This window comes from Panthera onca, chromosome B4 (assembly GCF_046562875.1).
Source record: "Panthera onca isolate mPanOnc1 chromosome B4, mPanOnc1 haplotype 2, whole genome shotgun sequence".
Lineage (NCBI taxonomy): Eukaryota > Metazoa > Chordata > Mammalia > Carnivora > Felidae > Panthera > Panthera onca.
Genome location: NC_138345.1, coordinates 114,484,252 through 114,512,227, shown reverse-complemented (window position 1 = coordinate 114,512,227; position 27,976 = coordinate 114,484,252). Strand labels below are relative to the sequence as shown.

General features: G+C 40.3%; 1 protein-coding gene across 1 annotated transcript in view; it reads left to right on the top strand.

The window, feature by feature from the left end:
- The first annotated feature begins 3,147 nt into the window (after window positions 1–3,147).
- The window catches only part of UBE2N (ubiquitin conjugating enzyme E2 N), a 36,094-nt gene continuing 11,265 nt past the window's right edge, over window positions 3,148–27,976 (top strand). The window contains exon 1 of the mRNA XM_078449627.2: window positions 3,148–3,490. Within this exon, the coding sequence (XP_078305753.1) occupies window positions 3,461–3,490 (30 nt within the window). The 5' untranslated portion in view covers window positions 3,148–3,460. The remainder of the gene's footprint in view (window positions 3,491–27,976) is intronic.

Genomic DNA, 27,976 nt, shown 5'->3' with positions numbered 1-27,976 from the left:
TATAATTTATTCAGTACCATGGACCAGCATCCTTCGATGAGTTTTGAGTGTATAATATAATCCTTGATCAGCACTGAAAGAACTTTGAATATCTCTTAAGGCTGTTGAAATTTGTGAATTGGATTATTTAATGTTTTAAGTAGGTTTTACATTCACACAGTCCAAAATCTAAGAGGTACAAGAGTATAAGTGAAATGTCTCCCTTTTACTTCTGTTTTCTAATACCCAACACTCCTGTTCTGAAGGAATCGATTCAGTTTGGTCGATATCCTTGTTTTATCTATATTTTATGGATATAATAAGGAGGATTCTTGACTAGATTTCTAACTTGAGAATAGACCTCATCTTGGTCCTGTGGCAACCTGTCCTTCTAGACTGTATCCTGTTCTACAGGACTGACATGAATCAGAAGTTCAGATTTTATTTTTCAGATGAGTATAGGGTGAGCTGTTCTCAAGGGGGAAAAGAACGGGAAAAACAACTAGAAGAGGCATGAAAAAATATATTTTAGTATTAATACTCTTAAGAGTGTTTTATGCCATCAAACAGCCTCTGCCAAACAAAGTTATACTGTCAAGTTTTAAAAATCTTGTTTCCTAAGGAAAACTATACCTAGTTCTATTAAGATTATAAAAATAATAGGCCTTGTTAAGAGCTATGTAGTGTTCATTTAAACTTCACAACAGTCACACGTGGGTACATTTTATACATGAAGAAAATCAAAGCTAGACAAGCTAAGCAAATATTAAGTTTTCAAACCTAGATCAGGGCTCCAGAACCCTCACTCTTACTTTGCATGATACTCATTATCTATCCTAATAGAGAATAGCCAAAAAAGGCACATGGCAACATTTTGGGTTCATCCATTCTTGTTGATGTTTATTCAAAATCTTTTATTCTCAAATTTTAGGATCCATCAAAATCACTCATATTTAAATGCAGATTCCCAGGCCTCACCACTGACTTAGAGAATTAGAATCTCTGAGGGAAGGGCTCTGGACATGCTTATTCTAACCAGCACTTGGAATCACAGGCAGGTGACACTAAGGCAGGTGGCTGTAAGCATACTAACAAATGTACCTGTGATAGTTCGTGTTTTCCAAAGTTGGCCACAACCATATCTTCCATCACACACATACTGTGCTAGTTTCTAGAATCTCTCCACTCCCTTTTCAAGAGGTGGAGTCCATGCCACATACCTTGGAAACTGCGTGGGTTTTTGTGATTAGTCAACCAATAAATTATCATGGGAGATGCAATGTGACTCCCAGGGCTAGGTCAAAAAAGACGATTCAGCCTCTGTTTTTGCTAGCTAGAATAGTCGCCCATGGAATCTAGCCACCATGTACTGAGAAAGGCAAAGCTGCCCCAGGGAGAGGCCCACTTGGAGAGAAACTCATAGTCCGCATGAACTTGCCAGCAATGTGAGCCATCTTGGAAGTGGATCTGGGCCCATTCAGGCTGCCCAGGCTGACACAGCACAGCATGGGGCAGAGATGTGCCTTCCATGCCAAGCCCTGCCCGAATTGCAGATTCAAGAGCTAAGTAAATGATTGTTGTCGTTTTAAACAGTAAGGTTGAGCTGGTTTGTTAGGCAACAAGATAACTGGAAGAACACACTTCTAACCTAATAGTCATGCTGCTTTTCTTCCTATCAGGGTGAATTCTCCTGGGCCTTCTCTAAAATATTCTGAAAGTATCCTTGTCCGATGTCATTTACTATCCCAGATTCTTCTAATCACAGAACCACTCATTTCAGGCTTCTGGTTATGTGAAGTTCTCATTATTACCTCTGAGGCTTGGTTTCTCATCTAAAAAGCACTGGTAATAAGAGAACCTGCCTTATGAACTTTATAGTTAGATGAGGTAATCCATGTAATCATTTTGCATTGTGCCCCACACATGTTTTCTTATCATTTTTACTAGGTTTCTTGCACTCATAGTCTCCACTTCTTTAATGCTCTCTTTCTCTACATATAAATAGATGTAGATACAGACATAGATATACAATTATTTTCTTGTAGTCCAGTGCCATTTCACAGGCTATTTACTATGCCTGACATGCTCTTCCCTACCAGGTCGGTTAGACTCTCATTTATCCTTGAAGTACTTCACTTCTTCGGGAAACCTTTTCTGACTTGTCAATCAATTAATGCCCCTGTGGGCTCAAACAGCGCCTTGGAGGAACCTCTATTATACCCCTTAACACACTGGGTTGTAATTAATTGTTTACTTGTCTCTCTACTCTATTGGACTCTAAGTTACTTGCAGGCAGTTACGGTCTTTATATTCTCAACCCCCAACACAGCACCTGGCACTCTTTATTCACCGTCTACTGTCTGTGCTGTGCTAGGAAAAACTGTGGTTAAGCAGTTAAGGGGTCCATGTTTTGGGAGACACGCCTAGGATCAAAACAGCTCCACTTTCTCCTGCATAACCTTGGAAAAAGTTAACGTTTCTGAACCTCATTTGTAAAGTGGACATTGTAAAGTGGAGACAACATTTTAAGATTGCTGTGAAGATGAATTAAAATAAAACCCGTGAAAAAACTATCTATAGCAAGCAAGCAATCACCAGGATGTCACAAAATGCTTCCCGAACAATCCCATTTTCAGGTACCGCCACTCTAATCTTCCTTTAGAGCCTTGCGCTCCATGGGAAATCCCTCTTTTAGGGATTACTCTGGGCTCCCTAATCCTGTCCTTGGTCATTCTTCCAGCTAGCAACTCTGCGTCTCAACCACGAGGTCCGGGCGTTCAGAAGCCACTTCCCTGCCCCCAACTCTCTCCAAACCCTTTCTTTCAGCTTTCTCTGGGTTTTAAGGGGACCGATTTATGTGAAATTTAAATATCAAAATTTAAATATCAAAATTCTCTGGCTAGGGTTTTCCCTGATAACTTCCGAAGCCCGCATTTACGAGTTTGGCTACTGAGTTCCCATCTTCCACCTCCCTTAAAGGAAGGGGTCCGCAGCTCAGCTTCACCGCAGTCGTTCACCGCAACGCCAACTGCGGCCGCGCGCAATGCAGGAACGTTGAATGAACCAAAAAACTAGCGGATGAATGAATGGGCTGCGTCCGCGCCCGGGCCTCTGTTACGTCGCCCACTGGTGCGGGCGGGGCGCCGGCCCCACAGTCCCACCACCGCGCGGCGAGCTCCGCCACGAGCGCAGGAGCTCCGCGCCGCCCGGCGCCGCCTCCCCCAACTCTCTGCCCCACCGGGACTCGTCACTTCCGCCATCCCCAGGCCGGGGTTGGGGCGGGGAACGCGGGGGAGGGGGCCAGGTCCGAGGGAAGCCCGCCCGCGCGCGAGCAGGGACTACATTTCCCGAGGGGCCTCGGCGGCGGCGGCGGCGGCGGGCGCGGCAACGTCCCCCGGAAGTGGAGCCCTGGACTTCCACTCGTGCGTGAGGCGAGCGGAGCCAGAGTCGAGACCAGAGGCCGAACTCGGGATCTGACAAGATGGCCGGGCTGCCCCGCAGGATTATCAAGGTAACCGCCCAGGCCAACCCCCGGCTCTGTGCTCTGCTCTTGCCCGCTCGGCGGACCCGGCGGCGCGGCTCCTCGCTTCCTTCGGCCCGCGGCCGGCGCTGGGAGGCCCGAGGCCAGCGCGGAGAGGGTCTGGCCGCGGCGGCGAGGGAAGTCAGGCGCTGGGGAGGGGGCTCCGGGGAGACTTCCGGCCGCGGTGGGGCAGCCGGGCGGCGGAGACCGGGGGCTTCCAGGTGGCCGCCCCGCAGGCGGGGAAGGCCCGGCCTGCACATTGGCGGAGGGTGGGGCCGCTGGGTTGCGGGGCTCTGGTCTCGGGTGCGGGCCGGTGCGGGCCTCTGCAGTCTCTCAGACCACCTGGGAGGAGGCCGCGGACGCGCGGGAATCGCGGCGGGGCCCGGACTTCGGGCGGGAGCTGTGGCCCGACACAGCTCCTCAGCCCTGGAGCCTTCTTTTGGGCCGGGCGGGAGCGCGGGGGTGCGGAAGCCCCGGATTCAGAATGAATGAACCAGGAGAATGAGGCCGGGCGGGGCCCTATGCCCCGGGAGGCGGCTCCGGGAGGGCCGCGCGTCCTGCAGCAGTAGGCACATGTCCGCCGCTGGCTGCTGGGGTCCGGGGACGTGGGGCTCCGCGTCCCGCTGCCCTCGCTTTCGTGATCTCCTCCCTTTTAAATACGTTTCCGCCCGTTATCTCTGTGAAGTGATTTTACTCTGGTTGGCAAACTCTGAGAGCTGTTTTTGCTCAGAGGGAATAGTTTAACACAGCATTGGGGGAGGGGAGGGGCAGCGCAGGTATGGGAGACTGAAATCCTTTGCCTCTTGATTTTATGCACTTTTAATTTTAAACCATTCTTCGGCTCTTTATAAATACTACACTTTGACAAATGCATATGGAAGCATGGAAATCGACATACTTGTTTTGTAAATTCTTTACGTAATATCAGGTCCTCAGATGTGCAATATTTCTTGCAGTGCACAAAAACAAAACCTTGAACTTTCTTGTCATTTTTAATCAAAATTTTCGTTGCACCTCTATTGCTCAGAACCTCAGAACCTCTGTATGCGAGTTAAAGTGACTAACTTGCAGCATCGTTTCCTTGGCATAGCCTGGTTTGTTCTTCCAAAGTTTGCGGGGAGATTCATAGCAAGCCCAGGATCTTTTGAAGGATGATGTATTGTGTAGTGCTTCGTGCAATTGCACTTAAATATATCTGAGATGGCGAGGGTATCTCTAACCTAAAAGGTGCTTGATTTGGAGAAATAAGACGTTTTATGTGGTAGAAATTCTTAGAAATCAGGGAAGTAGCGTAGATTGTCATGGTATGCTGGAGTTTAATAAAGTGAACCTTCATAGTGAGAAATTTGTTGTATTATGGATTTGTCTCAGATTCTGCACAAGGCAGTTTAATTGCTGTGTGCACTGGATGGTTCTTAACGATGTAGTTTTGCTCATGTGGCCCCATCATGTTTATTGAGGCCCAGTTGAAAATGAGGGATAGAGGATCCCTCATTTAAATTTTTGTTTTCTGTATTTGGGTCATCAACTACATAATACGAATTGATATTCAAGATAATTCTCCAGAACACGTAATGAATTAAAGATTTAACATTTTTTTTTTCCAGTTTGCTTGACTCTGGACATATTCTGCAGTAATACAAAAGCCTTGGATGGAAAAATAAATTCTGTGAAACTTTGTTTAATGAAGTTACAGAAATGACTTATGACAGTGAATTGAGGTCCTCATAATTTAGTTCATTTGGCACACAATAATTTAGTTTACACTAGGTATTTTCATTTTACTACTTAACCAAGACAGTGATAACTCATGATCATGATTTTACAGTATCTTGTGGATAGCACATCTCTATTAAGGGGGCTTGATTTGAGTTTTATCTTGTAAAAGTTAAGTGGTTTAACTTCAATGCCTTTTATAGCTTATCTTAAAAGAACTGTTTTTTCCAATCCCTTGGAAAGATTACAAGCCTGTAATGTTTTTCCTAGTGCCTGTTGTTGTTATGTTATGTATATTTTCCTTTACTCAGTAAAAGTGTTTTTAATGAATTTATTTTTTAATTTTCTAAAATTTACTCGCAAGTTAGTTAGCATATAGTGCAGTAATGATTTCAGGAGTAGAATCCAGTGATTCATCCCCTACATATAACAGCCAGTGCAAAAATGTTTGTTTTTTAATTAAAATTTTTTTATAAGTTTGCCTCCTCTTTGTCAACCACAATACAAGGTTCCATATAGAATGTGATGGTGGTGGTGGTGGTGGACAGCTAATAATAGGATGCTGTTTACCTCCAACTGGTCATTATCTACATTTGCAAAATTCTTTTATTTTTAAGTAATCTCTACACCCAGTGTGGGGCTTGAACCCACGACCCTGAGATCAAGAGTTGCATGCTCCACTGACTGAGCCAGCCAGGCACCCCTACATTTGCAAAATTCTTGAACCTTTTGATACTTGCAGATCTTGATCTTGTGAAGTAGACTACCTTTTATAGTCTAGAAATCATTCAAATGACTTTCCTGGGGCCTTAAAACTGGCAAGAGGCAGAACTTGGATTTTGACCTGGTGTGACCTTCCCTTGCCTCTTATTATAATGAAATTACATAATGTATGTAAACATACCTTGACAACTGAAAATAACTATACAAATATAAGGTGATTTTTTGAATTACTCTTCACACATTTACTGTCCCACTCAGATTCCCCTATACAATCCACTAGCAAATTCTCTAGGCACTTAACTTTCAAAGTATATTCTTTTTTTTTAAGTTTGTTTATTAAAAATTTTTTTCTTATGTTTATTTTATTTTTGAGAGAGAGAGTGACAGAGCGTGAGCAGGTGAGGGGCAGAGAGGGAAACACAGAATCTGAAGCAGGCTCCAGGCTCTGAGCTGTCAGCACAGAGCCCAGCGCCGGGCTTGGCTCAAACCAAGAGATCATGAACCACGAGATCATGACCTGAGCTGAAGTCAGGGGTTTAACCCACTGAGCCACCCAGGTGCCCCTAAATTTTATTTTGAGAGAGAGAATGTGCATGCACGCCCTGCGTGAACACACATGGGAAGGGCAGAGAGAGAATCCGAAGCAGGCTCTGCACTATCAGTGCAGAGCCAGATAATGGGGCTCAAACTCACAAATCGTAGATCAAGACCTGAGCTGAAATCAGGAGTCAGACAGACGCTTAACCTGCTGATCCACCCAGACATATTTTATCAGACACATTTACTCATCTCTCTGAAATCACTTTTCAGTTCTATCATTTGCTGCCTAGTCTACTGTATTAGCCTCCTAAGCAGCTGCTAGTGTTACCTTTTAAAATACAGATCGTGTCACTCCCCTTCTCAGAACTCTACAAAGGTTCGCCATCACATTTAGAATAAAATCTGGACTCCCCCCACCCCCACTTAGTTTCAAGGTCTGCCTTACATCTTCCTACCTCGGAGGTCATCTCCTGTGTGTCTCTCCTTGGGTCACTCCACTGCAGCCACACTGTTGCTTTGCTGTACACTGAACAATAAGAGACTAAGTTTGTTCCAGTCACAGGGCTTTCCTTCTGTTTACTGCATTGCTTGTTTTGGTTTATTGTTCAGTTCTTGACTCACGTGTCACCTCAAAACACAGTTTTCCTCTCCCCCTCCTCTGTAGTTCCTCTTTATTCCCTTTATTTCCCTCTCTGTGTAGCAGTTATCACTATTTGAAGTTATATTTTATACCATTTATCTCTGCTCCTACTAAATCTCCATGAAGACAGGGATTCTTAGAATACTTGGGCATTGCTCTAATATCTAAAGGATGTGGTAGGCACTGAACCGTTGGTTGAATGAATGAATGTGCTTTAATTTCTGGAAGACGTTTTAGGAGAGTTAGGCTATATCATAACTTGACATTGTTATTGCTTAGTAGATTCTATCTAAACCAGTGTCTGAGCTAAAAGTCAATCTCTGAGCTAAAAGTTAATCTCTACTTCATTGAAAAGTAAGTCGATTTTTTATTCTGTCTAATAGGGAATACATACATAGAGCACAGCACTTGAAAGGTTCTAAAGGGTATATGGAGAAAATTAATACTCTCCTCTGTCCTTCAGCATTGAAGTTCTCCTGCCCAGACAACCATTATTTTTATTGTGTTCTTCCAGAAAGACAGAGAGACTTAGTATGTATATAGTAGGTTTGTTCCCCTCCTCCTGTTGCTAATACCTTACTTAGTCTTTTCCCTCCAAACCAATATATCTTTGAGGTGACCCATTTTTTTTTAATGTTTATTTTTGAGACAGAGAGCGAGCAGGGGAGGGTCAGAGAGAGAGGGAGACACAGAATCCGAAACAGCCTCCACGCTCTGAGCGGTCAGCACAGAACCTGATGCCGTGCTCGAACCCACATACCATGAGATCGTGACCCGAGCTGAAGTCCGATGCCTAACCGACTGAGCCACCCAGGCACCCCCGGGTGACTCCTTTTTTAAAGGGGTTCTTTGTGGAACCGTATGGTTAGACCTTATTGCTGACTTTTAGATTGTCCTCCAAATTTGCATTTAAACAGTGCTGTAATAGTCTCATAGTTAGAGGTATTTTGTACACATGTGAGTTACAGTGAATCTTGGCAGTTTCATGTTTTGCTAGAATTTTTAGAATTTGCTTTTTTCTCTTTTCCTGGGCCAGAGCTTTTTTAGTCTCTCAAAGTGACTGAGCAATTAAAGCTTGAAATCACATTAAAAGACACCTAAAATAAAAGGTCCTGCCTAACCTACTTGTCATAAAGAATTACAGTTACTTGGGGGGCAGATAAATGAGATCTGTCGTTGTGGCCTTGGTCAAAAATTTATTTCAGATTTACATGTTACGTTAAGAGTGGTGTTCTTTTGGGGTGCCTGGGTGGCTCCGTTGGTTGAGTGTCTAACTTCTGCTCAGGTCGTGATCTTGTGGCTTGTGGGTTTGAGCCCTGTGTCGGGCACTGTGCTGACAGCTCAGAGCCTGGAGCCTGCTTCAGATTCTGTGTCTCTCTCTTTCTCTGCTCATCCTCCACTCATGCCCTGTCTTTGTCTCTCTCACTCTCAAAAATAAACAAAAAAATAAAAAAATAGAGTGATGTTCTTTTGTCTTCTCAAAATAAATCATGAAAACTAAAATATAGCCTTAAGAAACAGTAGTTAACTTACTCAAGGAGTTGACTTATTTGATTAAAACCTGGCAAACCAACCTGCTTAGATTAGATTTTTATTCTTCTGTTGGTGAGGTTTGGTTCCAGATTTTTAAAAACCTGATGTGATCTGACTCTGCATTTAGGCTTGAGTTGTGTATACTGTTTACTTTAATAATTTTGATTTTTAAAAATACAGATGTCACTTTTTCCCTATCACTGTTTATTTTCCTTATTTATTTTTTGAGAGAGGAGAGAGAGAGAGAATGGGACAGACAGAACACATGCATGTGTGTGTGCGTGAGCAGGGGAGGGGCAGAGGAAGAAGGAGAGAGAGAATCTTAAGCAGGCTCCATGCTTAGCTCAGCCTGAGCTGAAATCAAGAGTATAGTGCTTAACCAACTGAGCCACCCAGGCCCCCCCTCCCCCAGCACTATTTAAAAGCCACTCATTTGATCATTGGATATCTATTCTAGTATATAAGGTAGTTTTTACTAAGAAAAATTATTTAGGAAACTGGCCCTTTTTTTAAGCCTTGAAAGTTCAATAATGTTTTTTTCCCATTTAAAAAAAAGCCATGAAATCCTTACGTGATGAGGATGGACTTGTTATATGTAATTAAAACATCCTTAGGAAACTGATAAACTTTTATAGTAAATATTTGACCAGAAACAATGTGATTCTTGGCTCTTTTGGTTGTTGTCCCAATTTAAGAATTTTCTGACCATCCTAGGAAAATAAGCCTTACTTTTGCGGGTGACTTCTGGGGATTCAGATTCTTTTTTTTTTTAAAGTTCATTTATTTTTAGAGAGTGTGCACATTCTAGTGCTGGAGAGGGGCAGAGACAAAGAATCCCAAGCAGGCTCTGCCCCGTAGAGTATGCCAAAATCTAGTCAGGACGTTAAACCAGCTGAGCCACCTAGGTGCGTTGGGATTCAGATTCTTGACAAGCTTATTTGTAAATCATCTTGGTCTCCATGGATTCCAGGTTAAGAATCCCTGGACTACTTTTGGTAGTGATTAAACTTTCAGGTTATAAGGATATTGTTTAATATACTGCCTAATGTTTTGATTATGAAATGTGGGCATAATTGAAAGTAAATTAAAAATAGTTATTTATTTTTTAAGTTTATTTTGAGAGAGCATGAGCAGGGGAAGGACAGAGAGAGGGAGAATCTGAAGTGGGCTCTGTGCTGTCCGTGCAGAGCCCGATGCAGGCTCAAACCTATGAAACTGTAAGATCATGACCTGAGCCAAAATCCAGAGCCTAATGCTTAACTGACTGAGCCATCCAGGCGCCTCTCTGGTGTTATTTAAGCTTCTCTCTGTCAAGCACTTTCTTCAGTCCAGGTTGATCAGCTCTCCCACAATAGAAACTGAGTTTTGTCAGATTATCAAGCATTGCCTGAGTATCCACCATGCTGACTAATTATGGCATCAGAAATATGCATTTGGTTAGCAGAAGTTCATAATTTTTTCCACACTTGTGACCACTTCCTAGGCATAGAGTTTTACACGTTAGAATGCCGATTGTTTTCATTCTCTGAGGAGTCTGTAGGCAAAGAAGTTGGATAACTAGGATTCTGCTTACAAGTTGATATCTTTGCTTTTCCCCTCTATACCTTATAGGATGGTTTACTTGCGTGTAAGTGGTTTTAAGAAGAAAGTAAGTTGTGCTACAGATTCAGGTAGTATGGATTGTGAACATAACGTTTAAATCTGTTATCATGAGTTACAGATGCGTATGCACTAGAGAAATACAGAAACAAGGAGATGAGGATAGCATCCACCAGGGCTTTGGGCATTACAGTTGTAGTAATCACAGTTTTGATGCAGGTGCCTAATTACTATATAATTTCATTTTCCAAAAACAAAATAGATCTGAAAGGCGTATGTAGTAATTTTATATCAAGAATACTCCTGTATGAAAGATGAGTTGGACTTGTATTTTATTATATAGTTGAAATTTTCTTTGCAAATTTAGGGTATGAAGGACATCAGCATGAATATATAAATTAGGAGGTGGAATAATAGGGAATCAGTTAACTTCACCTGAAGTCTTAGCAATTTCTAAAAATGCTTCCTAAGTGACCTTTTTTTTTTTTTTTTTTTTAATGTTAAATAGTTCTCTTTAATTTGTGGATTAGATATGATGTAAGATCACCATAGTCTGAGAACTGGTCCTAGCATCTCTGGTGGCAGAAACTATTATGTGATTGGATGAGCCCTCAGAGAATCAACAGAAAGACTTCTTTGTCTTTCAGAGCTGTACCACACTATTCAGGGTATTGTATATTTGCTAAAGTCCTGGTTGTAGCTATTCTAAAATCCCCTGAGGATCCTTAGAGATCAAAATTTTTATAATTCTGACTTGGCCTACAACTCAGATGTTTCTAAATTATTAGGATTCAGCTATAAAAGTCCTCCTATGTTATTTATTATAAATAAATAAGTGTAATCTTTGTGCCCAACTTCAGACTCGAACTCATGACCCCGAGATCAAGAGTCACATGCTCTATTGACTGAGCCAGCCTAGTGTCTCTAAAGTGCTTTTAGACATTGGTTTCAGAATCTAATGTTGACATATTTTGCTTTTTGGCTATTTCCTGTTGAGATTTTAAACTCTTAGTTTTCAGTATGTGTCTCTCAGTAATTTGGTCTGTTTTGGGCCAATCTGTTTTTTATTTTCAAAGTCTTTACAATCTAGTAACTGAAGGCATTGTACAATACCAGGAAAATACTAGAAGGAAGCATAACATGTTATTTTTATGTTTTGAGACTATGGGTGCCTTTATTTCTTCACAACTTTTAAAGATGTTTTCATTTATTCTAAGGAAAATGTCCCCATAAAGTCTGTGTTTTTATGACCCTTAAGGACATTACCATCCACTTCACCCCCTTAAAATAGGGCAGGGACAAAAGTGACTTTAGTAAGCTATTTAAGAGCCCAATACCGAGTTTCATTTTTCCATAACATTGCAATTTGTCTGCCTTTTTATTATCCTTTTTTAAAAATCCATTCTTAAGGCATGTTTCAGTTCAATTAAATGGGCATTTATTGAAATGCATAATGCATATTTAGCTCTAAGCTAGGTGAACAAGAAAGACATCCCTGTCTAAAGACAATCCCTGTCTAAGAAACACGTCATGAAACAAGAAATTAGGTGAGGTGAGTTGTGAGAGAAGATATACATGAGATTTACCCTAGTCTGAGGGTCCAGGAAAGTAAGGATGAGAGAATGTTTTTAAAGTTGAGGAGAAGGAGGGAGTGAGTTTGGGTAGATGGAATAGCAGGTAGGAAAGCTGGAAGGAGAAAGGGAGTGGGAGAAAGTGCACAAAAGTATAGCATATTCCAGAAATCCAGTATGTGTGATGGATAGGGTCTTATATATAATTATCAAGTTCCCACAAGAACTATTAGTGTCCAAATACTACGTGTAGAGAGTTGACATCAAGAACTGTTGGGCAAAGAAAGCATTGTTAAGTTTTGAATTGTTAAATTCAGACTTAGGGTATGAATCATTCACCAGAATGCCGTGTGGCAACTGTTCTTGAAGTGAGATTGGTCATACGGTTTTTATTATGTAAGGAAGACATCTTTTATTGAGCACTTACTATGTATGATGCATTGTTCTAAGCATGTTACATGCATTAATTTATTTAATTCCAACAGCAATCCTATGATATGGATGTTAGTATTAGTCCTGCATTACAGATATAGAAGCCTGCACAGAGGTGTTAAATGGTTGGTGGAGCTGTGATACGAACCTCTGCAGTCTAAATCTATAGACTGCAGGTGCTGTAGATGGAAGGCGCCAGAGCTTATCTGCCCCTCGATAATAACTGGCACTGTATGTATTTTTTATATTTTATCATTTGGACAGATGAAGTGGAAAAACATGTTCATGTGCAGAGTCTAAGTGCTTAGCTTTCTTCTTTTTCATCAGAAGTCTCCTTATTGCAGTTTAATTAGAGGCTTTTGCACAAGTGAGTCCCTGTTTAGTAATAGTTTCACATAGGATGGAATGCCTCTGGTCTGGGGCGGTATATTCCTCTCCTGCCCTTCTGAATCCTTGCATTTGGGGAAGTTTGGGGTTCTGGTGAGAAGGAACTAAAGAGCAGCTATTCCCTTCTTTCTTGCTATTTCTTACTAGCAAAATACATTTGAGGTATCACTGCATCAGAGCATAGTGTCTCTAATGTTAATTTTAAACGATATTTTCACCCAGGGGCACCTGGGTGGCTTAGTTGGTTAAATATGCAACTCCTGATCTCAGCTCATCTCGGGGTCATGAGTTCAAGCTCTGCGTAGGGCTCCATGCTGGGAGTGGAGCCTACTTAAAAAAAATTTTTTTTTCACTCATTAAGCCTAAAAATAGATTAGAATTATTACACTCATTTATACATTAAATTGAATTTTGTGTTTTCAACCCACGGTGGATATTTGTGTCTGACTGTTTTCCTCACTCTCATTTGGAGAGAGTAGGGAAGAGTGCTGTTCCAGTAGAATTTTCCCTACACACCTGCATATACTAGAATTCTTGTTTTGGCTTTTTAGAAAAGTCATTTTTTACAGTTGGAGGCACAGTGATTTACAGCTGTAAAGCTTGCAGTTTCTTGCCTTTACATTTTTTCAAATAAAGCACTCTGTCCACCCTGTCTTTATTGGTGCCCTTCAGGAAAGGGTTAAGCTGTGCTGCAAGCTCCATTCAGGTTCCTACCACTGATACATTGGAGATCAGTGAATACTTGGCCAAACCTCGCCTGTTTCCTGTCAGAATCTTCTCCCAGTTTCATTGGGAAGGCTGCTGGTGTATGGGTGTAGAAACTAGAAGATATTTTCTGTGAACACTTGTTTATGATCTGAGTTCATGGTTGTACATCAGAATTATCCGGGGCATTCATAAATTTGACATACACCAGCCTAGCATGGTTTGTTGTTGTTATGTTTTAAGATCTCCAGATGGTTTTTATGGGCATTTTGCAGGTACAATGGCCTTGTGTGTGCTCCACTTCAATGTAAAGATGGGTAGAATGTGGGGGATACAGGATATAAGTAAAGTCACATAGCCAGGACCTTCTCATTTGTAGAAAGCACGGCATCAATGGAAACGCCAAAGACATGACAGTTTGGGGGTGGGGAAACCTTCAAGACTGGTTTAGGGAAAGAGTTTTTAGAATGACATTTGAGTTCACATTTGAAGGCTGAGTAGAAAAGTGAGGTGGGTGTGTGTGTGTGTGTGGAGAGTAGAATGTCATTTCAGGTTAGGCATCTCAGAATCTCCAGGAAGATACTTGAGCAGTGCTAAAGCTGTAATGTGAGTCAGCACTTCTTTGCTTGGACCACAGACATTTTAAATGCAGTCTTAATTTGAAAAATTTTTTTCTCCAGAAGTCTAGTTTATGAATGTATTCATTATAAACATTCAATTAATAGACTAAGTATGTTCTATAATAAAATAATACAGAATTATTTCCTCCTCATTTTCTTTTGCTATTTTAGTCTTCAGTTCATAGGTTGAATGACTAAAATCTTACTGAATATGGAAGGAAAAACCTAAATGCTCCATTTATTTTTTTGAGATATAACTCGTGTTCCATAAAATTCATCCATTTGAAATGTACACTTCAGTGATTTTAATAATTGACAAAGTTGTGCAGCCATAACCACTAATTCCAGAACATTTTCATCACCCCGAAAAGAAACCCTACATCCATTAGCAGTTAATAATTCACCCCTTCTCCTTCAACCTCCGAGAACTGTTTATCTACTTTCTGTCTCTCTGGTTTCATCTGTTTCTGGACATTTCATGTAAATGGAATCATAATACATGGCATTTTGTGTCTGGCTTCTTTCACTTAGCATGTTTTCAAAGTTCATATTGCAGTGTGTGTCAGTACTTCATTCCCTTTCAAAATTTTTAGCTGAAGTTTCCTAAGTTAATAACTTTTAAGAAATGACAGTGCTGAATGAAACAAAGCAGTACTTTCAGCAGGTAGGTAATCTGTATTTATTCCCCCAAACTAGTCACATTTGAAACCTGCATTGCTTTAGAACATTTAAGAAATATTCTTGAGCCTTCTAAGCCATTATTGTTTTTTTAAATTGTCAAAGGTAGTAAATCTTTATCTTTAAAGATTAGATTTGATTGCTGGACATTGAGAAAATTAAGCCAATGCTGGTGAACAATGGTTAGGGATCAGCACTGACTTTTATTCTTACCTCAAGGATTAAGAAACTTTGTGACCTTGGCCAAGTCACTTACTTTCCCTGAGAAAACAAGCATGGGAGGGGCGGAGGGAGGGAGGGAGGGAGGGAGGGAGGGAGGGAGAGAGAATTTTAAGCAGGCTCCATGCCCAATGAAGGGATCGATCCCATAACCCTGGGATCATGAACTGAGCCGAAATCAAGACTTGGATGCTCAACTGACTAGTCACTCAGGCGCCCCTCAAAGTCCTGTTTTAAAACTTGGTGATTATTTGATCCCTTTGGGCAGAATTTAAAACAGTGAGAAAAGGCCATGATCGCATAGTCCTGGAACTGATTTTCCCTTTTGGCTTTTAAACTGGATCTTAGGCAATCCCTCCCCCCCCCCCCCCCCCCCCCCCCGCCCCATGTTAAAATGCTGAGTAGTAAGCAGTATTCTGAAGTATATGTATAGTTTTCTAGTATAACTAATATGCAGGCCTGTATCCTATCAACTTTGAAAGTTTTAAAGCCTCTTTAAATGTTTATGTTCTCTTGGGGTCTCCTTGGACCTTTTCTCATTATATATTCCTTTGAACACATTTATTTGCTTAACTTGGTTTCAGTCCACATCGATCAATTATTCCAAAATCTAGTGCAGAGTTTCAGGTCTTTCCAACTGCCTGCTTTTTATCTTCACTTAGATGTCTTGCAGACATTTTTTTTTCCTTTTTTTTTTTTTTTTTTTTTTAATTTTAGTTAAATAACGTACAGTGCAATATTCGTTTAAGGAGTATAATTCAATGATCACTTGCATTGAAGTGCTCATCACAGCAAGTGCCCTCCTTAATACCCATCACCCATCTAGCCCATCCCCCACCCACATCCCTCCATCAGCCTTCAGAGTTCTCTTATTATCTCTTGTGGTTTGTTTCCCTCTCTTTTTTCTTTTCTTCCTCCTTTCCATATGTTCATCTGTTCTTCTTAAATTTTACATATGAATGAAATCATTTGATATTTGTCTTTCTCTGACTTATTTTGCTTAGCATGATACATTCTAGCTCCATCCACATTGTTGCCAATGGCAAGATTTCATTCTTTTTGATGGCTGAGTAATATTCTGTATATATATACACCACATCTTTTTTTTTTATGTTTATTCATTTTTTTGAAAGACAGACACAGAGCACAAGCAGGGGTGGGGCGGAGAGAGAGGGGGACACAGAATCCGAAGCAGGCTCCAGGCTCTGAGCTGTCAGCACACAGCCTGATGTGGGGCTCGAACTCACGAACTGCGAGATCATGACCTGAGCCGAAGTCGGACGCCTAACTGTTTGAGCCACCCAGGCGTCCCTATACCACATCTTCGTTATCCATTCATCAGTCAGTGGGCATTTGGGCTCTTCCATAGTTTGGCTATTGGCTGTTGTTGATAATGTTGCAGACATTTTAAAATCAACTTTTTTTTTTTTTTTACAATGAAATGTATTCATATTGCTGTCTCCCCTCATGTGAGTCAGCATTTCTAGTGTTTCTTCTCTTTATTATGTCACCATTAACCCAGTTGCATGAGATTTACTCCTTCTCTTTCCTCCCCTTGTTTCTCTTCCACATGCAGATTGATTCAGCCTGACAAATGTATCTGGCATCTGTTAACCCATTCCTGTCTTCTCTCTTTCCAGTTGTCTTTGTTTGTGGGCCCTTATTCATCCTTTCCTGATTGTTTTTGCAATCTCAGAACTCCTCTCTCTGTCTTCACTCACTGCCAACCCTCTCTCCCCATTTTCCACACCATCATTCTAAAAACATTGATGTGATATGGCTCTCCACTGTATATAGGATGGAGTTCAAACTTTTCAACTTGGCATATATGACTTTTTGACCAGCTGGCCTTTTCATCTTATTTCATTGGCATCTCTTTCCTGTCTCCTCTTTCTTATACAACCTCCGATAGTGATGTTGTTTACCAGCCAAGATGATGTATTTTCTGGCTTCTGGATTATGCCATGTTTGCAAGGAAGCATCCCTCATCAAGTGTGACTGCCCAGCATTCTGTGTTGTTTGGGTTTGTTTCCTCTGCTCTCCTGGGAATGTTCTTAATAACAAGTAGATTGTGGTTTAGAACTAGAAATACTATTTTCTGTTATTTCTATACGTTCCATGAAAAGAAAATCAGGGATCAAATTTAAGTTCTTTGCTTTGTTTTCTGGGATCCTGTTGAGGCACTCTGGGAAACCCATTGTTGGGTCCTGTTGTTGAGTCATTAATTACAGTGAAAAAATATGTTAAAAAAATTTTTTTTTTACAAATTGTATACACTGAAGGTGTACAGCATGGTGTTTTGATATGTGTATGTATACCTTTTGAAATGATTACTACAAACATGTAAACGTAGGTCTTCCCATAGCTATTTTTTTTTGTTGTGGTCAGAACACTTGAGGTCTATTCTCAGCAAATTCCAAGTGTGCAATACGGTACTATTGTTACATGTGATAAATTAGGTCTCCGGAATTTATTCATCTTATAACTGAAAATTTTTACTTTTTGTTTTTTTCTTATTTTGAAAAATTTTATTCTCTGATTCATACCGTCTTCCCTTTTCCTCCACCTTCTAGCCTCTGTGGTAACCTCTATTCTACTTAGGGTTTGTTTGTTTCTTTTCTTTCTCAAGATTCCACACATAAGTGAGATCATGCATATTTGTCTTTTGGCTTACTTAGCATAATTTTATTGTTGCAAATGGCAGGATTTACTTATTTTTTTAAAGCTGATGAAAAAATATGTTAATTTGCTCTTTGTAACCATTGGAAAAATAAAATATTTGGCACTCCTTGGGTCAAAGTTTTAAGCACCATATATACTTATTAAAAAGCCTATATAGATCCTTGCTCTGATGGTTCACACACATACATACTAGCCTTTTTGTTTTCTGCTGTTTAATTGATAATAATTGATTAGTCATAACAGGACAATAAACAAAGGTGTTGGAGAATTCTGATGCTGGCCCCTCATTGTAGGGATTACCTTAGCAGGTTTTCCTGTGTTAGAATGCAGTGGGACCCTGACTGCCAAGAACCGAGTCCTAGTCAGTGAGCAGGCTTTCGTTCCCTGTGTCCTACAGGTATGTATTTTAAAAATGCAGCTCTTTTAGTCTACTGTCAGTGAAAAAAGAAAGTGAAACTAGCATATGTTCCACCTTATGAGTAATCAAGTTATAGCAATTTTAATATTCTTAGCGTGCACACACATACTTCTTTACTCCAAAGTAGTCCTTTATTTCTTGAGTTGAATCATCAGGCCAGTTATGGTTATGATTTATGTATGTTAATTTTTTTTTTTTTTTTTTTAATTTTTTTTTTCAACGTTTTTAATTTATTTTTGGGACAGAGAGAGACAGAGCATGAACGGGGGAGGGGCAGAGAGAGAGGGAAACACAGAATCGGAAACAGGCTCCAGGCTCCAAGCCATCAGCCCAGAGCCTGACGCGGGGCTTGAACCCACGGACCGCGAGATCGTGACCTGGCTGAAGTCGGACGCTTAACCGACTGCGCCACCCAGGCGCCCCTGTATGTTAATTTTTTAAACATTACAAGTATTATTATGCTGAGTATGTTTGTTCTTTGTACTGATTATAGTTAGTTTTCTCTGTTTATGGCACTGAAAATATTTAATTCTTTCTGCTTCGTATATGTGAGCCACTTCATTTTGCCAATAGCTGGCATATGTAGTCAGAATAATTTAATATTTGATTTTAGTAAAATGAAAGCAAATGTATGGCTGGAGCGGGGGGGAGGGGGGGGTAGAAACAATAAATTTAAGAAAAAGGGGAAGAAAGAAGGTTATTTTTTTTCTAAGACCCCAAACAGGTTGTATTCCAAGTCCAAAGATTCACTTTAAAATTATAAAATTATGAGGTATCTTGGTGGGGTACCTTGGTATTTCAGTTGGTTAAGCATCTGATTCTTGATTTCCGCTCAGGTCATGATCTCACTAACCAAGAGACCTTGCAGTGCAGAGCTTGCTTGGAATTCTCTCCTTTTCTCTGCCCCTGCCCCCAGATTCTCACATAAATAAACATTTTAAAAAATTATAAAATTGTGCATGTTTCACATTATCATGCTGCCTCTTATATCGTAGAATCAATCCCACAACCTTGGTTGGAAAACAAGTATCTGGAAAAAAATGTGATTAATTGCAAAGTACAGAAATGTTGCCCATTTCACTCAGTATTAAGAGTCTTGTTTTTATCTGTAATGAAAAAGCTTTATAATGGAACTGAGAAAGACTGAGAAGGGATATTTATTTATATCCTCTGGCAGGGAGATCCCAAGGATTATTCTCTTAATCTTGTTATCTGCAGTTTACCTTTTTCTGTAGATTCATTTGACTCCCATAGATGTGAAGGTGTTGCCTCAGAGTATTGCTGGACTCTAAATCTTCTGTCAGGGGTATTGGAGAAGTGTGGCTGGGGAGAAGTTGGTCGTATAGGGGTTGGGAATCTCAGAAATCTTGCCAGATTATGAAATTGGGTTGTTCACATTTGGGTATGGCTTGCGTTGAGCACGAATCATCAGATTGTTCTCTGAAGGGCATCTAGCTGTGGTCTGCTGCTTTAAAAAGTGAGGAATGGTGGATCTTAGTTGGTATAGTGTTGGTCTTGACCTCTGTGAAACCTATACATTGTTACCAGTAAACCACATTTTTAAAATGTTGAATTGCGGAGCGCCTGGGTGGCTCAGTCGGTTAAGTGGCCGACTTCGGCTCAGGTCACAATCTCGCGGTCCGTGAGTTCGAGCCCCGCGTCAGGCTCTGTGCTGACTGCTCAGAGCCTGGACCCTGTTTCGGATTCTGTGTCTCCCTCTCTCTCTGACCCTCCCCCGTTCATGCTCTGTCTCAAAAATAAATAAACGTTAAAAAAAAAATTTAAAAATGTTGAATTGCACTTGACACACAATGTACCATTAGTTTAAGGTGTTACCACATAGTGACTAGGACAAGTTTATACTTTATGCTGTGCTCACCACAAGTGTAACTAGAGTCTGTAACCATGGAAAGCTATTACATTACCATTGACTATATTCCCTGTGCTGTAACTTTTATTCCCATGACTTATTCCATTACTGGAAGCCTGTGTCTCTCACTCCCCTTCACCCATTTTGCTCAATCCCCACACCTTCCTCCCCTCTGGCAACCATCAGTTTATTCTCTGTATTTGTCTGTTTGTGCCTTTTGTTTGTTGTGTTTTTTTAATTCCAAATATGAGTGAAATTATGGTATTTGTCTGTATCTGATTTATTTCACTTACATTATACTCTCTAGGTCCATCCATGATTGTCTCAAATGGCAAGATCTCATTCCCTTTTTTTATAGCTTAATAATATTCCACACACACACACACACACACACACACACACACACACACCACATGTTCTATATCCATTCATCTGTTGATGGACACTGGGGCTCCTTTCATATTTTGGCTATTGTATATAATGCTGCAATAGACAGGGATGCATATATTTTCAAATTAGTGTTTTTGAGTAAACCACCCTTTGAATACTGAATTTGATTATTTGATTCTAGTTGTTAGATATGGGCATTGTGGCTTCTACTCATATCCAGTGGAAGGGCTCCCAAACATGTAGGGGTCTGAAGTACTTGCATGGGCACCCTCTAGGATTGGCATTTCCTTAACTGGCATAACTGCCCTTCTACTTCCCAGCTGTCCTTTTATCCTTTGCAGAGTGGAGGGCAGGAGTGGGAGGTTGGGGTGGTGCTAAGTGGTGTGCAGGCAGCTGGACTAATCCTTAGTCTGGCAGTTCTGTGAACATGTGGGAACTATCACAGATAAAATGTGTTACCAGGGGGCACCTGGGTGGTTCAGTTGGTTAAGTGTCAGACTTCAGCTCAGGTCATGATCTCATGGTTTGTGAGTTCAAGCCTGGAGTTGGGCTCTCTGCTGTTAGTGCAGAGCCTGCTTTGGATCCTCTCCTCCCTCTCCTTCTCTGTCCCTCCCCTGTGTGTGCATGTGTGCGCTCTATCAAAAATAATAATTAAAAAGTGTTACTTGACTGAAAGGGTGAAAAGAGAGCTTTAAGGTATTGTGGTAGAATAGGAAGCAGGTACCACTCACAAATCTGGGAAGAAAACAGAGAAAAGATTGAAATTATTAAAATTTAGAAACTTGGGTTGAGGGGCCCCAGCTGGGATGTAGACATCTGAAGGGAGATAGGACAATTACACTTAGGGTAAGGGGACCCCTGCTGCAACTCCCCTCCCCCAACATACACACCATTTGACAGTCAGGATTTTTAAAAAGCAACATATAGGGGTGCCTGGGTGGCTCAGTCGGTTAAGCGTCTGACTCTTGATTTAGGCTCAGGTCATGATCTCATTGTTCGTGAGGTTGAGCCCTGCATTGGGCACCACGCTAACAGCACAGAGCCCAGAGCCTGCCTGGGTTTTTTTTCTCTCCCTCTCTCTGCCTGTCCCTTGCACGTGCACACGTGCTCTCTCTCTCAAAATAAATAAATAACCTTAAAAAAGTAAGCAACATATACTATAGAGAAGTGCCTTTGTTCCAAATCAGTTGAATCTTTTCCCCTGTATTTTGGACCAACCTTCAAATCTCAGGAAAGACCAGAACTGCGTGTCTTCAAGCTAGGATGTTAAAGCAGGGTTAGAGAGAGAAAAATGCCAAAGCAAATGGTACTTCCGCAGTTTATCCTTGGTGACTCTGCATCAGCTCTAAGGACACTTCGTATATTATGAGAACAAATGAAGAAACATTTTGTATTTGTAGCTCTGATACACCTTATAGTTCTGACTCTGTCGTTCACCTAACATGAGTGTGTGGATGTGAGTGAAGCACTGCTGGATGCTGAGGATTCAAAGTTCTAACTGTTGAGTGTAAAGAGAGCCCTTGACCGGAAGTGGGCTTCTATCCATGTTCTGTCACTTGTGTACATTTCCAGAGGTGGTTCTGGGGCTTAAATGAAACAACATGTGTGAACAACCAGGTCAGTTTTAAGGATTAATTCTGGTGTCAATCCCTACACCTTGGAGTTCTAACTAAATTTATCTAGCTTTCTAATTCATTAGCTTCTGAAAAGCCAGTATCCTTCCTAAGGTTTGGCCATTTATCAAGTAGTTGAAGGTCTTGAGGTTTCATTTTGCCTGCTGTTAACTCAGACACACGGCTCAGCCCTTTCAACAGTTTCCATAAAAGAATCCACTGTGTGATTGCAAGCATTTTGCAAGTTGAGTGATTTTTTTTTTTTTTAATTTTTTTTTTTTTAACATTTATTTATTTTTGAGACAGAGAGAGACACAGCATGAACGGGGGAGGGGCAGAGAGAGAGGGAGACACAGAATCGGAAGCAGGCTCCAGGCTCTGAGCCATCAGCCCAGAGCCCGACGCGGGGCTCAAACTCACGGACCGCGAGATCGTGACCTGAGCTGAAGTCGGACGCTCAACCGACTGAGCCACCCAGGTGCCCCCTCAAGTTGAGTGATTTTTATTGGAGAGTTAGGAGTTTAAGCAGCCAATGGTCATAAGCCATGTCCTTGGCTCTTGGTGTTTTTCCTCTAGTTTCTTTCTTCCTGTGTTGCTCCACTGCTCAAATTCATAACTGCTTGATCAGTGTAACTCCTGCCTCTAAGTCTCAACAAATAGGTGAATAAAGAGCCCTGTCTACCCAAATTAAGACCCAATTGCTGCCCTCAATATGCTCAAGACACACACTACACTTTCTTTTTCCTTTTATATAAACTTTATTGAGGTAGAATTTACATACAAGTGATGCATCCATTTTAAGTGTACAAATTTAAGTTTTGACAACAGCTGTAAAACCAACATCTCGTTAAGATTTGGACTATTCCACCCCAGCACAACACTTAATTAAAAGATTATACTGTTTTGAAGTGTGGTTTCACTTTATATAGGGGGGTGTCTTTCTTTGGTGTTACACATTACCTTTAACAACATCTTTTTCTCATAGGCTTTGGTGTGGTCATTTCTGGAGGTGTACTTTTGAACACATCCACAGGTTTCCTTATGATAAATTCCAAGATGTGAAATTTTAAAGATTGGGTTAGTTTGTAATCCATCCCACAAGTGATGTATGTGAGAGCCAGTTTTCTCCACAACACTAAATAACTTAAAAAGTTTGTCTATTCTGAGTTTTAAGGGTTTTCTTGATAATGAGACATTGCCACTTTCAGAATAGGGTTACTTAAAATGCTTATTCAATTTCCTTGGGTGATTTTATTTTAAAAACATTTTTTCTTGCTGTTTTTGGTAAGTAGCACTTGCATGTGTTACAAAATCAAAAGGATACTCACTGAAGTGTCCCCCACCTCTGTGTCTCAGTCATCTAATTACTTTCCTCAAAGAAACCACTATTGGACCACATAAATCAATTATTTTATAATTTTGTAAGCTTTTGTTATTTTTGTTTGAAATTTTGTTGTTGTTTAGGTGCAGTTTTACATGATATCATATTCACACTGCTAGCAAACCCTAAGTCCAGCATTCATATTGCATTATTGCAGAGACTAGCTGTCCACATGAAGTGGGTGAATCTGACCCAGTATTATACACAGACACTTTGTCATATAATATGTCTGCCTCGGTATGTGAATTTGTGGTTATTTCAGTTACATTAAAATCTGAGTTGTCTGGGTCATTTCCTTCTCTGGCTCAGTAGCACAGGACAAAATAATCATCTGAAATCACAGAAGAATAAAATATCTACTGAGTTATATACTCCAGCTGGATCTTTTGATATTATTTAATTTTCAAACTAGATTGGTAATGTGTGAAACATTAAAATTTCTAACCTTGGTTTCTTGAGAAGTTTCATTTCAAATTGTTCCAAAAACCTTGAGGTAGAAAACTGAATCTTTAATACATCAGCCAGTATTGAGCAAATGATCATTATTAAACTCGACAAAAATGATTATTAGATCATCAAAGCTGCTAATGGGGCAAAGGAAACTTAAGCCCGATACTCTGGTGCTTAGTGTTTGGTCCTTTAAGTGCACAACTTGTAAGGAAGATATCAAGGCCATGGTTTTTTTTTTTTCTTTTTTCTTTTTTTGTTTTTAATGTTTATTTTTGAGAGGAAGAGCGTGAGCGGGGGAGGGGCAGAGAGTGAGGAGGACAGAGGATCTGAAGTGGGCTCTGCATTGACAGCAGCGAGTCTGATGTGGGGCTTGAACTTATGAACCGTGAGATCATGACCTGAGCTGAAGTCCGACGTTCAACCCACCGAGCCACCCAAGTGCTCCTCCAGGCCAAGGCTTTTAAGCAAAAGTATGAATTAGTTCATAAAGATTGGGTTTAAAGCCTTAAAAAGTCCTTTTTTCTGCATACTCCTGGCCATTTATGGCCACTGTCTGGCTCCTTAAAGCCTTGGGCCTACCATTTTTGGAAGTTCTTGAATCCCCCTTTACCTGTCAATATATGTATATTTTTCCTCTCTAGGGCTTACTTCAGTAGTAGATATGTTCATTCAGCCACTATGGAACGTGAGACACTATGTGGTGCTCATTATTAGGGCTGCAAATGCTACACCTTGGCCTTGACCTATAGGGACTAGTGTAGCTGGGGAGTCAGACGGGGGAAAGTGCATAAGGGATAGTTTTTGCAGAAAGTGCACTCCTACTGCCCAATAATACGCTTGCTTTTTTAATTAGCATCTAGTTAATTGCTTACCTCTTAAGTGACAGTTGATTTTCAAAATGGTAGAAATGCTTCTCTGTGGGCAAAATAATGGTTAGTGTCTTAAATGTCTTAGATCTATTTGCTAATTCTCCATAGCAGAAGGATTTTGGGTATGTGGAACTAGGTGTGTGGGATATATGTGGTAGGAGCACAGGATGGGGGGCTGGGCTTTCTGGGCTTGACTTACAGCTGTGCCAAGTACTAGCTTGTACAGCCTACTTGACTTCTACTTCTTTATCTCTTTAATACATTAGTCTAGCTCTAGGGTGGTTGAGAGGGTTAGAGTGCAGAGGAGAGCCTATCGTAATGCTGAGCATTATAGTGTTATCACTGCTTTCTGATTTGCAAAGATGCTGCTTCACTGTGAATTGGGAAAGAATGAGTATCTCCTCAGTGTGGGTAAACTTCATCATTTATGTATTAGTTCCATAAAATAGATGACCTTAAACATAATCCCCTGAAATGGGACAAATCTTTATAAAGCACAGTCAATGCCCATTTGTCAACAGTGGGTAGGGAAATGGTATATTTGAGGTAAATAATACATTGTGATTTTATTAGAATTGTTTTGATTTTAGTATAATCAATTTTCCCTGAGATAGATAACAATAAAGCTGATTTGTACAGCTGCTAAACTGAAGTTTTATTCTTTAATCCAAAGTATTTAGGATCTTGCCCTGCACAGCTTCAGGGGGTGCTATTCATACAGATTGTGATGTGAATGGTCCTCTCTTGGAGTTGTGCAGTGTGGCAGGCTTCTTAAGGGATGCTTGTTTTGGGGGGAGACAGAAATCCTAATATCTGATCGCTTCCTAATTTATCTCAGAATTAGTATGCAGTATGTGAAAAAAATAATTTTTTCTTCCTGTGGTTTGGATTTTGGACAAAATTATGTCAGCACAATTGAATTAAGAATGCAAATCTGGACCAACTATAACTTGTTTTTGTTTGCCTCATTGAAAATTCAAACTGCTTTTGCTTCTGTCCATCTTCTTGTCTGTTAATGTAAGTGTAGGACTTTTAGTGGAGACCTAAGGCATTTAGCAGTTAAGTTTTATTGTGATTACCACATTTGAAACCTGATGTAACTAGTGATCAGGGATTAGGTAAGTGATATATGGTAGCTGTACAAGTGTAGCCACTAGCTTGTAGGCTAGTAAGAGTGCCTATTTATGCCATACAGTTGGCAAAGATTATTGATTAATTTACCTGTAAAGCAACCAGGAGAACAGGATGCAGTGACACAGTAAACGAAAAAGTATAAAAATATTAAACTGTTTTTAAGGGCTTTTATTTTTATCAGGATAAAATATAAACATACTAAAATGTTAATTAGATTTTGGCTATTAGGAGTGTAGCCTATTTAAGTTGATACTGTATTTTTCTTTAGTAAGCAGGTGAAAAATAATTCGGAAAAAAGCAGGTCTCATTAGCAACAAACTTCTTTATTTAGTTAGATATTGGGCATTGGTGTAGATGTTGGGGATACAGTCCATAATACCTCTTCTCTCAACAGGGAGGTCAAAATATTGAACAGTAATTGTAAGGTTAAAGAGTATTATAAAAGGGACCTTCTACTGGAAGGAGGTATATAGCATTAAGATTTAACCCATTCCAGTAATAAAATTTCCAATCAATTTTAGTGCTAGAGAGAACCTTTGAAATGTTCAAGGGACTACATTTTTAGAAGGCTAGGGAGGTAAGTGAGTTTGTATGGTTGGGTAACAAATTGGTACAGTTAGAATTGGGATTTAATTTAGTAGGTGTCCTAGCTCCAAGTTTTTTCCCCAGTAGATGTACCAGACTGTCTAGTTGAAGTTGGCTCTCTTAATGTGAAATTAGCTCCCTCTTTAAAGGCTGTTATACTAGGTAGAAGTTCTTTGATAAAGAGATTAGCCGACTTGGGTGCTCTCCTTTGATCTCATTTAATCCCAAAGAGATATTTCACTTCTTAACCTCTTCATCCACACCCCACCCCCTAGTCTATTAATTCTTACCTTCTCTTCACTTTCTTCTCTGTCTAGCTTAGACTTTGTATTTTTAGCAAGCAGTGGAGGTCAACTTTGGCTAGGTTGAATGGAAATAGTATTTATTGAGTTATTAGGTACCTCACATGATCTTCAAAGGTGCCAACGAGGCATTCAGGATCCCGAGGCTCAGAATCCCATCATGGTGGAGACTTCACTGCCAGCATTGTATGCATCACACTCTGCAGTTTGATTGCAGATGCCAAGTACAGCATGCTACTCTAGAACCCCTTCCGTTGCTGTCTGAAGGTAACTACTCCACAGTGGATCTTTCTTGTGTATTTTAGCTTTGATACACAGGTTTTGACTGAGCCTAGGTCTTAGATGCTGGGCAGACAGCTAGGAAATCTTGTGAGACTAAAGCTGCTGTTGAGGGAGCTGGGAATCCATAAAGGCTAGGGGATTATTTATTTCACAACAAGGCTCTTTTGCTTGTCAGGTTGTTAAAAGGAATGATGAAGGTCCATTATGAACCTCGTTTTGCCTCATGCTGCCAGGCATTCCTTCTACGTGACTATAGATAAGTTTTTCTATTTTCAAACTTCCACATTCTTAAGCTCCCAGTTTCAGCATTACACTCAGGAAGGGGAGGGAAGATATGAATGAATGGGGGGGATTTTACTATTGCTTAATAGATGAGTTTGTAGACAAATGGCTACAATTACACATAAAGGCCTTAAAATGAATTATCAACTTCAAGTAACCAGTTAAAAGTTTAAGAAAGAAACCCACAATTGAGGTAATTTCTAACTTAAATGCTGAATTTTTTAAAAAGTACATGTTCACTGGTTTTTGCTAATACATCACTCATAATTTTAGTTTTCACTATATAGAAACAGGCATTTAAGAATTTTCCTATTTTCATTCAGGATGAATACAGAAGACCTTTCCTCCTCTGCCTACTAAGTTACATACGTCTTCCCCAAACCTAAAATATGCAAATATTTTAAAGATGCTTTTGATGGGTTTGTTAATGGTGCCTTAGGGACCTTGTTCAACAGCCCCAATCTCAGTGAAGTGTTACTAAGCCAGATCCTCTGTTCAGAGTTCTAAGACATCATTCCTAAGACACAGAATTCATTAAGACAGAAGGACAGTTACATTATTCAGATCATTAAAGACATATTTACAATTTTTGAGCTGGTGCTAAAGAAAGTCCAGTCAATGAAGTGTTTATATTATCCATCAAATCAGAAATCAAGAAAAAAATGGAGATGTTAACTTTCATGAGTCTAATTACAGTGCTGGGTATCCAAAGGACAGTTTTATCATTAAGAATTTCATGAGTGTTTTATGAAGGAGTAGTTGGCATGTCTTTAACTGTGATGCTGATATTTAGAAATCTTTCAAAAATAGAAAAAAAAGAAAGATGGAGATGTAAAGTTATCTTTCCAGAAATCTA